The sequence below is a fragment of the Dermacentor andersoni genome, chromosome 6 (genome assembly GCF_023375885.2).
Source record: "Dermacentor andersoni chromosome 6, qqDerAnde1_hic_scaffold, whole genome shotgun sequence".
Lineage (NCBI taxonomy): Eukaryota > Metazoa > Arthropoda > Arachnida > Ixodida > Ixodidae > Dermacentor > Dermacentor andersoni.
The window spans coordinates 6,572,806-6,584,877 of NC_092819.1; the positions used below are offsets into that span (position 1 = coordinate 6,572,806).

At 44.6% G+C, this 12,072-nt stretch overlaps 1 protein-coding gene across 6 annotated transcripts in view; it reads left to right on the forward strand.

Annotated features, from left to right (window-relative positions):
* The window catches only part of LOC126521636 (splicing factor, proline- and glutamine-rich-like), a 95,862-nt gene that overhangs the window by 29,296 nt on the left and 54,494 nt on the right, over positions 1-12,072 (forward strand). For all 6 annotated transcript variants that reach the window (XM_055065781.2, XM_055065779.2, XM_055065778.2 and 3 more), the window contains exon 4: positions 8,969-9,023. In XM_055065781.2, coding sequence (XP_054921756.1) covers positions 8,969-9,023 — 55 coding nt within the window. The remainder of the gene's footprint in view (positions 1-8,968; positions 9,024-12,072) is intronic.

Here is a 12,072-nt window from a genome sequence, read left to right on the forward strand (position 1 = left end):
TAGTTTACTTATTTTGTTCCTGTCATTTTCATGCTTCAGGTTGGCAGCCAACAGATATTGAATGCGAGTTGAGCCATTGGTACCAGCCTGCTGCTGTTCCAGAAGTGGGACATCCAAATCGTAATTGCCACTCTGGCTAGGACACCTCATGAGTTAATACTTATTCAAAGGGAACGCAATGGGATACAAGGAAACAATCATTTTTGCATATCCTTCTTTTATATTGAAACTATATTTGCTGCTCTAGCCTTTTCTCTTACTGCATCACGCACTAAACGTACAAGGCCCAATGTTTACGTAATGAAAAGTTTACTGCACTTATACCAACTGCTGGATTAACTAGCCAAGGGTAATTGGTAGGACACTCAGCAACTACTGTACCTTGAATGAAAGCAACTTCCACTGAATATTTTTGGTGGAACATTGCTTATTTCAGGGTGTCTACCAACCGGGAAAACCGGGAAAACCGGGAATTCTCAGGGAATTTGAACAGTCTGGAAAAACTCGGGGAAAACTCAGGGAATTTGTGCTTCTATCAGGGAAAATTAGCTGTAACTTTATTGAAAGGGAACGAAAGTCGTGTTAATGCCGGCTCCAGTAACAGAGGAATCGCAACGAATCGTCATTGACGCCGTGTCATCGGCACGATGTATTGCCAGAGTAGTTAACGACCGATTTTCTAAACGCCCGATTTTTCGGACATGCCCGATAATTTGCACAGTTTTGCGGCACCACCACGTGCTCCATATAGTCAATGTATATTGCCCTGACTGCAGGTCTGAAATTGCATTAATCAAAGCCGCCACCCCCGCTATTTTGATTATCTCGCCGCCTCGAACCGGCACTCTCGCAGGCAGATCCGCTGGCAGCCGTAACCACCACCGCGGCAACGTTAGGCCTAGCTGCTTCTATGTTCGCTATTAAGCTTCTTGCCGCGCGGTGCCGTGTTTTTCATTGAAAGAATTCGCCGATATCACCAATGGCACCGACTCCGCTTTTGTAATCCTCGCGATTGGCTTTGAAGCTCGCAGAGCACAGCGCGTTGCGTAATGTCAGTCCCCGAAAGTTAGCTTCGCCTCAGTACACTGGTGTTAGGCAGTGAAGCATAACAAGCGTGGGAAGGGGGCAATTGTCACGGGACACAGTATGTATTCCTTAATTACACATGCGTGCACCCCGTCTCCTGTCACAGTACAAGCCCTGATATGCCTAATAAGCGTACTGGCAGGCCTTCAGAGCTTTTTCAGACGTGCCTGTGGTAATTTTAGCCCTTAAAGGCAGTTAAAGACATGCATTAATTTTTTTCAGACTGCCCTTTTTTTTTCAAATTTTTTTTGCGGCCCCTCGGAAGTCCGAAAAATGAAATGTTGACTGTACGACTGACCAAGAGGATGCTTCAGATGATCCATGTGGTGAAAGCGGGGTAGAAGGAGGATGAGAACGGAAAGGACCGACGCACTGAGGAATTAACGGGAAAGGAAGGGTGCCGCCGCCTTTTTGAAGGAGCTTGAGCTAAAAAAACTAAGTGTTGGCTGACGCTGAGACACAGGTGTCCCTCATCCAAACCAAAATAAATTGTTTAAGCAGTGAAACCCAACACTGAGATGTTGTGTACGGGCTGAGAATATGTCAGGACAGTTGAGGTTGACTTCCCAGCTGCTGAGAGAGAACCTTAGTTGTGACAAAGTTCAGGACCTTATACAGATGAGCTTGCTATCAGTTGATCGAAATAGCTGATATTAAAAAATATTTACTTATGTATGCATCTCCTTTTCATTCGTATTTGAAAATGTTCGACTCAATTTGGAATGGGCTTTACCATTTCTTTCGCTGTGCATTTTACTAACACCTTCCTTCTGTTTTCTTTTTAAATAAAATAGATATTACTGCTTACTATTCAAACTGGATTAAGTCATTTTTTTGTTTCAGCATGCTTACTAGAGAGTGACTGCATCGGGCAGCGTGGTGTCAGCCTGTCTTGACATAAAACAAAGTTCTGGCTCATTCAGGGAATTTCGCAAAGGTGCTCAGGGAAAACCTGGAAAACTCAGGGAATTTGGAAATGTCAACTTGGTAGACACCCTGTTATTTGTAAAACTTACCGGTGCATGGTTTAGTAAGTCAAGGTCATCAGTACTTGGCAGGCAAAACTGCAAGTGTAGTGCGATCATAGCACTCGTTTTGCAGAAAACTGGCTTTTGATTTGCAACCTCTTCTTCCAATAACCTCTTTATAGATTAGAGCTATAATGTATGGCACTAATGCTGCATCAAATCTCACGTTATTGGTACACCTTTCTTGTGGCCAGTATGTGATGCACCATGTTTTGGTATCGAACACGGATGCTGCACAATAAAATCGTCTCCGTACTTGTTCACTGGTGAATAGGTTAGCTGTATGACGTTTTCTATGTCCTCATACGACCTTTTTGTTCATTACAATGCACATTGCCCTCAGTCCTTTTCAATATTAACTCAAAAGTGATTATGCAAGATATTCATTGCAGATATAAAAAAAGTTGGATGCGTGCAGAACTGTATGGAAGCAGTCTCAGCATACTTTTGTGAAAATTGACACCAATTTGATCCAGATTTTTGTGTTGTCAAAGATGACGAAAAGCACCTATGAAGTGTGTTCTAAACACAGTAAAACCTGCAGCCATAGCGGACATCTTCATCCGATACGTGTCGTCATCAGATACGTGCATTTTACTACCACGTGCACAACCTGATTATTTTTTCGCCTATGAGCTGGTCGGCAACAGAGCGACTTGTCCATTATGATGTAGCTGGCGCTCTTCATCTTCGACAACTTCTGCTGTGTTTGTGACATTGCATGTGCAGCCATTGCAGTGAGTCAAAATGAAATTATCTTGCCCCCTACTGTGGTTGCTATCAATGCAATCATGGATGGCGCAACCATGCATTTCTGAAGGTGCACGACTGACGTGCTCACCGAGTCAGAATGAAGCCAATGTTTGCCATGAATGCTGCAGATGAAACCTTGGTCAATATTGGCTTGACAATGGATGGCAACCTTGCATGTGGCCAACACAGTCAGTGTGGTGTTATGCGGAGGTAAACGCAATAAAGCCTGTAAAGGCACAGATGAGCACGACGAGTTCTTTGTACGATTTCAGCTGATGACTATGGCGATGCGGACTTCGCCACTTTTTCTCTTTTGTGGCACTTGCCGTGCTCCGAGAGTGGCGCGAAATAGCAGATGTGCTACCACATATGACAGAATTAATGAGAGTTTAGTGCCATAAAATAGTACGCCCACCAGAACCAGTGGACGAGTCCAAATTATATGATTTTCCAAATTGCAGAGGGCCAAATTTATGACATTTTACCCTACCGTGAGCTAACATGAAACATACAGCTTGGACATACCAACCTGCTGCACATTGTTTGATCTAATAGTTCTAATGAAAACCACAAGGTGGAGTTGTAACTCACACTGTTACACCTGTATCTCAGCATATAGGCCAAGAAAGATGTTTTTTAAAACTATGAACATGGGAAGAGGGTTACTTCCTCAACATACATGGAGGTGATGCACACTGCATTTAACCAGGGTGTTTGAACAAAAGATTGGTTTCTCACGTTTTTAACTTATGAGATAATTCGGCCATAAAACCTACTACAAAAGGGAACAGTTTCCCTGATCTGTCTGATAAGGATATAATTATTTCTTTGTGTAATCTATAGCTAGAGCTCTGTGCTTCCGAACTTTATTTTTTTCGCAAATATCAGAGTTTATTGAAGCATTTGTGGGCATCTTTGAAGCATTTTTGTGCAGTGTGGGAAAGCTGTCGTTTCCTAAATGTGAATTAATGGTACTAATTGTGCAGAGAGCAAAAAGCATTTTGGCATCTTGCAGCAAGCTTCTGGTTCCTTTCTTTCTGCATTCTATTAGGCTTTCAAAATGACTGCCAAGGCAGTGAACGTGCACTACTCTGAAACATTTCTCATTTCAGTTCTTTTTGTTTGGTCAACACTTTGGTCGTTGACTCACCACAAGGGGTGCTGGTAGGGGAGTTTTGGGTGGCATGCTGTTACGGGAAGCTCACTCTTGTGTTTGTACACGTGTAGACAATCCGCCTTTCTTATGTTCCTGTGCTGCCTTCTGCTGCATGCCGCTGGAAACGTTTTGAAAGTGTACCGGGGCTTTCGCCAGTTTATCTTTGTACCTGTGTCCATGTTGAGTGTGCGTCGGTTGTGCGTTTTGTGGATCACGATTAATTATTAATTGTTTCTCCGGGGCAGCATGTCGCTCCTGGAAGTCTTGTAGCACTCATTAACTACTGGGTGATCAGGCCTGAGTGCGCTGTCATGCTAACAGTGCAGCCGATAAAAGGCACGCCGAGTTTTGCCTAGCGACGTGGCTGCCTTAGAGTTGTCATGCTAACAGTGCAGCCGATAAAAGGCACGCCGAGTTTTGCCTAGCAACGTGGCTGCCTTGGAGTTCAGTGTCGCTGATGTCTGCTCTTGCACCTCGCTTTTTATATTCCTTTTACACAATTATTAGACATTTCACATATTCAAGAAGTCTGAATGCAGCATTCTGTGTCGTACTTGTCGAAGCAGTGCATTTGTTTGCATCAACTTCTACAGCCATAGATGGTTGTTAGCTTCGGATATTGTAGGAATGGTACCTCTCTGAAAGGAAATAATGTCACAACATAGCAAAACATACATATCTGTGCATACGAGTGGCCAAGTCACTTAAACAATGGCAACTGTGACCCAGACACATATATTGTGGGCCGTTATTACTTTTTCGTTTTTATTTGACTTCATAATGCTTACAGTTTATGCGTGCCATAATGTATTATTAGAGAAAACTGTACTCCGCATGAATGCTCACTTAGAGGCCGTGTAGTTCTCTAGCGAAAACGCGGATGCCATCGCTGACACCGTTCATAACTGGGCAAGGTGGTTGTTTATGCTGCTGTATCGAATGCACTGTTTCTTATTTCCCGTTTGACTAAGAGGTAAACAGTTCTTCTCTGGATTAAAAAAAACGGGTAAACTTAACACTTACAGACACACCCATCTACGTAGTGAATGCCACCGGCAGTCTGTGGGAAGGGTGACTTACATGCACATGTTAACGCAACATTGTGTTGCCGCTTGCCGCTTATTGACGCACCGTGCGAAGTGAGCAGTAGTTAATATCTAATCACTATATTGCCACCACTGAACTATAAGAGCAGTTTCCTTCCTCATAACTGCTTATATTCAAGTTTAGGTCCATTGGTAGCGAGTGCACAAACTCGACGAGGCCAGGCCTAACCCAACCTTTGCTAAACAAGATCAGCATTGGCGCAAACTTCATGTGCATGGCTTGAAAGGACTGGAGCTTTGGCATTTCAACTTCAAAGGCATGTTTCTACTCAAGGCGCTGTGGCTTCACATTGTTGATTTGACGGCCAATCGCATGCAATCATGGTCGGCATGCTGATTTTGTCGGCGCTGTCGACAAGAAAGCCTGTCCCACTACAACAACTCTCACCCATCCGTTGCGTCGTTGTTGGCCTATTAGGGTAAAATGGTCTCAGCGGCACACTGTGCAGAATAGTTGGCCTCAGCGTTTTGTCGGTCTCGTATTGACCCAGTGTTACCACGCCTTAAACGAGTACGTGAACTCAGACACGCTGCAGCCACCACCAGCAAGAGAGGGCCGGCCCTGCAAGAAAACTTTGTTAGCAATGTGATGTTTTTAAAGTGTCGCGGAAGTGTAACGCAGGGGCTTATCGATAAATTTGCTAGCCATCAATGCAAGGCCGCAGCTACATGGTTCGTGGTGCAGTCCGGATGAAGCCCTGGCCACTTTCTGTTTTAAAGTGTATGTGCAGTCCATCCTATTGCACTCTTTTGGCACTGCACCGACGGAGAGCTATGTACCAGTGGAGTTCCAATGCGGCACATGGCACAAGTGTTTGCTGCAGTGCACATCCGTGTGCATTTTTTTTTTTCAAAGGACCTTCACTTGATATCAAGCTGTGCGGCCACGCGCATCCCTTCCAAAACATTTTGCGACTAATCCGTTAGGGCAGGGCACATGTGCTATCACGCCATGAGACAGGTGGATTGGGCAACCGATAGCAGTGCATGTGAAGGAGTTTGGTTTCTCTGGCAATGAGCTGCGGCAGCTACTTCGAATGCTTACGAAATTTCTATGTTTGTGTACTGGTAAGAACGGTGGAAGCTTGCATGTGGGCACCAAGCTTAAAAGGTGTGAACTAAGTTTGCAGAGCAGCGCTTGAACTGACAGCGCTCTACGTCACATGCGTGATATCTGCTCTTCACGACGACGCACACCCCGCCGGGCGCTCACAAACTGAAGAGCCAGAGAGCGACAATGCACACGCTTCTCCATCGCCTAAGAAACCCCCGTGTGCCTGCATCATGCTGCTCCGCTTCTTCTTCTCTTTTGCTCATTCCTTTTTGTTAACTTGTCATCTCTCCCTCCTTCGCATTGCCCTCTTCCCTCTCATGAACCGGCACACCTCGTTGAGAAGCGCACTCACTACTGTGCTTGTTTGCAGGATTTTCCTGCGGAAGCCTTATTATAACCGGTAAATTGTATCGTGTACATAGGGTTCTATGAGTGGTTAAACAGGAGTCAGATATAGCCACGTCTACACTCTAGGCGGTCACATTACAAGTTGTCCAAGCAGTACCTGCACTCTCTTAAAAAATGAAATTGTACTTGATACATCTGTGACATAATCAAAGCAATGTGTACTTTGAGCATAAATTTGCCTATCCTTGGTGCACCATTTAAGCAGTATAGCTGTCATAGTGGAAAAGTTGTTAGAATTTGGTGAGCCTTCACTGCCGCTATCGTTAAACCTTTAAGTGCCTTGTGCGAATAAAGCCTTGTCACAAATTCTGCTCAAGCCCTGCCTATCCAGAGATAATTGGCAAATGTGAAACACCTGTGTACTTCTCTCGCTGTCTATCCAAAAGTAGGTTGAACTGAAATTGCATAGCAGCTTTTTTCTTGCAAATGACAAGGGATGAGCAAAAAGAGAACAAGGTGAAAGCAGGAGCCAACGTTTCGACAAGTAGACATATCTTCTTCAAGGCAAGGGAACGTCGTAAAGCTTATCTATTGGCGTTGCTTGCATCCACTCCATGCTCACATGGCTTGCATCTGTTGTTTTCCAGTATATAACAGGCCAGCACGCGAAGCGCATTGCTGTTTTAAATGAAAAACGTCCTGTCAGTACAGTGTATGACAGGACAGTTTTGCTGTCAAATGAAAAAGGTGTTATGAAAATTAATGAAAACAGATTTGAAAGAACACATTATTAGTGTAAATTGACTTAGTTTTTCTTTTGGGTCCCTTTAGTCTCTTGAAGCACTAGCCAGAGGACTTGAGTGTGCTATAAACGCATAGTGTATAGGCTCATGTAAGGCCTGCACTTCCAACTTGGCAGCCCCAATTTCTCTCTTTAAGGTAGGGGGGGGGGAGGCACTAATGGAGAAGCAACCGCATTCGGTGCCCCAATGTTGGCGCGCCATCATTGACGAGTTTTTAAGCGCTGCGTACTTCCATGTGCCGCTACTAGATGGCAAGAACTGTGCGTTGACCTCTGATGCAATGGATACATGCAGGGTGTGCACTAGTTGCTGGTTGCGCTGGCACCATTTCAATCAAATGGCTCTGTTCTGTGTAAAGGCCGCGTCTTGTCAAAATTGTGAAAAAGAAAGTGCTGCCCTTTCACAAGTGTAGACGGTAATTCTTTAGTGTTGCATCTGTTCTTCCACTGGCACCTTTACTAAATGCCTGTGTGTTGTGAGTTAACTTTTTTTTTTTTTATGTGCTTTATAAATAGTTATCCAATTTTCTGGAGTTTGACCAAATGTATTTTTGGTGGTGCGTGAAATATTGGAGATTATCGGCAAAACATTAAATTCAATTAAAGAGTGCTATTTAGTGTAGGCCACTAAAGCTCTTACCTTCTTCTAGCCTGTTGTAATGGATTTGTGATGTACCGAATCTGAATTTACAAATTCAAATGGGACGCTTAAGCAAGAGAAATTATGATTTTGGCGTCATGTGTGATCGTACAGAAGAAAGGTGTCACTGTGTCGCCATCTCTGACTCTGATAACAATGCTTTGCGCATGTTACTTTGAACAAGGGTGAAAAACTTCCAAGAAGCCCATGTGGCTGCATTCACGTGGATGCATAAATTGAAGTTGCTGTCTCTGCAGTACTGACTGTTTGACAGACTGCCATAAGATATGAGGTGGTTCATCTGCCAAGTCCAAATTTGTCAGTGCAATAACATACCAATATAAAGGCATTGTTCTCTGCTTGATGCCCATTTTAGTTTTCTTTAAAGAATGTCCACGAACATCACACAGAGTAGCAAAGGGTGTGGGAATAATTTTAGATGTTTTTACTTTGCACATAATTATGTCTAACTGCAATTAGAATGTTTCTTTTTCTCGGACCAAAAAAATTCAGGCTATAAGCGGTAAATATAGATAGAGCAATATTTTTACTCTCCTTTACTTATAGAAGTTTCATACTCGTACTTCTCCAGTTATTGCACACAAATTTTAAAATATGAGTACATATAGTTTGTGGTATAAAAATTGTATGAAAAATATGTATACTCATTTTATTGGCTATATTTGTTCAATCATTGTATGATCTTACTTTTTGCAGTAACCTAATTATGCAAGTTTATTGTTTATTTGTACAGGATGCCTTGGAAGAAAATATCTGAAGCTTTGTAAAAATCAGTGTCTCCGTTTTCACCAACTTGCTGGACATTGCCGGCATATGCTTTTTGCTGTATTCCAGCCAGGACTGGAGAGGTGGAACCTAATTAACTGTGTCCTAATTAGCTTTGCTGCAGATGTAATGAATACCTGCATAGTGAGTGGGCTGAGTAAAGGTACAGTGTTGTGCAGATGAATGAATGTCACTTGTCTTGTTTCCAGAGCTGCGGAGAATGGAGGAGCAGAGCAGCCTTATGGCCCGGGAGCGAGAGATGAGGTCAGTGCTATTTATGTTGCTGGGCATGCAAGTCTTTGAAGGCCAGTGTCCAAGTTGTTGGCGTCTCGTGTCTTTCGCTTTATAAATGTGTATGGGAAATGCGACTGCTTGGCAGTCGGTGACTAACATATTCTTGGGATGCCGAAGATGTAGACTGGAGCATCAGTGCTGGTGGCACCATATTGTACACTGACATACCCAGAGCACTTGAAATTAATATTAATGCAATGATGCGCTGTATGTTGTTTAGCTGTTGGTGTATTATTAGTGTATATTATGGCTGTACTTAAAGGGACTGCTGTGGTTTGCAGAGGTATGTGGGTGTGTGTGTGTATGCTTTCGTCGGAGTGGATATGGTTGGTGTGTCCTGAGCTCTATAGTGATAGCTGAATGATGTTGTACAATTGGACCTGCTTATAATGATACTGGTTTTAACAATATATCAGGTATAACAATGAGCAGCGGATGGACCATCAAGTTTTGTAATGTGTTCTATGGTAAAATAAACTGCTTACTACAATGCTCCTATGCCGCATTGTTGGTTATAACACCAAAAGGAAAGAGAATGCAAAATCCTTGAAAAAATAGAGTACAAAAAGCGCAGGCAGTTTCACAACACTCGCCTTCGTTGCAGTGCCCTGAAAAAATAAATGCGAGCCACTGGGCCACACTCGTCTTCGTGCTGCGCATGCTGCACGGCAGATGCGCGTTGCCCACCATCGCTGGCTTCACGCGCTTCTCTCATGCCAGAAAGGGGCGATGAAAGGGGCGATGAAGGTGCCATGCAGGGCGCACAGCATAAAAGCGCTGATACCAAATAGCCCGATTTCATTATTATAGCCAATAATGCGGCTTGGGAACATTGTAGTAGCGGTTTATTTAACCACAGGACACACAAGAGTTGAAGGTGCAGCAGCTGCTCATTGTTACATCCGAGTATTAAAGCAAAGCTTTCTTTGCCTCCTCTGTTAACTTTTCCACTGCTGCTGCTGCTGTCGCTGTCTTGCACGTCGCATTGGGTGTGGTTGAGAATGTGGTAACGTACACAGTAGGGACACAGGAGAGGCGTCCGTGAGCCCTATCCAGCGAGAACTTGGGTATCGCTGCAATGCCCCCTGGGCTATCTGGTCAGCACAATGCCCTCTGGACAGCTGTAATTTCGTGTTAGCCCCCCTGCAAGGACATTGGAGAAACTGCAAAGCTTACCTTTGTACTCACATGCAACAGCCCAGAGTGGAGACAGTATGGTAGAAAGGGGACAGAGAATGCGTAAAGCCAACGCCCTATCAAGACAGGCAAATAATAGCCACTCTTCACTTATGGCAGCTTGCATACATGGGAGAATATACATATATATATATATATATATTCACAGCACGCGCACCGCGATGGATGAACCAGGCTAGCTCCAAAATTGAATTTCACTATTCCACTTTCAGTAATCACACATCATTTGCGGCTTCATTCAAAGGCAGACGCGGGCTTTCGGGCTGGTGCTTGTTGTTGCGTTTGGTGCAAGAATATGGCTAGGAGCAGGCACTGCATATGCACATTCCCGAGCAGTATACGCACATCATTTCTCCAGAAGCTGACGCTGAGCACAGGTAGCGCGATGATCTCGTTTGGCTGACACTACGACTTTGTGGCAGCCGAATTCTGAATACTGCATATATGGTGAGGGTAGTTATATGAACTTGTTGATAGGTCATCTTGTAGATTGTTGTAGTGCAGGCAGAACTCGCAGAACTTCCGTGCAGCTTGCCAATCTCGAACCAAAGAGGAAATGCCTTCTCCTTTCCGCGCCCAAGTAATCCCGCCGTGAGGCGGCGTTAACAGGGCAACACTTGCGCTATCTCATACTGTGCTTCAACCACACTGACCGCGGCGGGCCCCAGGCCACGCGGCGAAGCAGGATTACAGGAGATGGGAGCTATGTGGGAAAACAACGTACAGTAAAAGCTCGTTAATTCGGACTTCTAGGGACTGCAAATTATGTCCGAATTAACCGAATGTCTGAATTATCGAGCGGACAACAAAAACAATAAATGCACGACTTTCATCAACAAACCTTTACTGCGCAAAGTAATCGAGGATGCACGTCTGCTTTCGAGCAGAAACCCGCGCGGATACTATTTTACGAAGTCCTTACAGGTGCTTAGAAGCTCGCATGCTGTCTGGAGTGTCCCAACAAAATTCTTCCAACACAGCGAGGGCAGAGGCTGCTCCTCTCGCGGCTCCTCTTCCTCCTCAGAATCTTCGCCATGCAGCACGTCCCTGACAATTTCGTCTTCGGTAAGTGAGCCGGCTGTAACAACGGCGTCATCAATGCCGACGTAATCAGCGAGTGTCACCGCATCCGGCAGAAGTCCTCCAAAATTCTCGCAGTCATCTCCATTGTCATCTAGCGACACTTCGGCCACTGCATCATCGCCAGGCTCACGCACAACGAAGCCACTGTGTCTGAAACAGTTGGTGACGACGTCCGCGGGTGTGTTGTGCTAAACGTAGGCAAGAATGTTGACCGCGCTCAAAAGATTCATGTCGTACTGCTTGCCGACTTCATGGCACAGGAGCATCCGTTCCAGCACGCGCCTCCGGTATTTGGTCTTGACATACTGAATTATGCCTTGGTTCATCGGTTGGAGGGCCGATCTTGTGTTAGGCGGCAAGAAAAGAACTTCTATGTTGTCCAGTCCAGTGACACTTTTATGCACACTACAATTGTCCAGCACCATTAGCACTTTGCGGTTCTTTGTGGAAAACTGTCGGTCTAACTTCTGCATCCAGCCATGAAAAATTTCCGACGTCATCCAGGCCTTTTTATTCGCTCGGTATTCCACCGGAAGAGCAGGCATGTTCTTAAAACACCGTGGCTTTTGTGCCTTTCCAATGACGACAAGCCGCAAGCGCTCTGTTCCTGTCATGTTGGTGGCTAAAAGAATGGTGACGCGTTCCTTGGATCTTTTGCCACCGATGCACGGATCTCCTTTCATGGTCACAGTCTTGTCTGGCAAAGCCTTAAAAAAAAGTGCTGTTTCATCAGCATTAA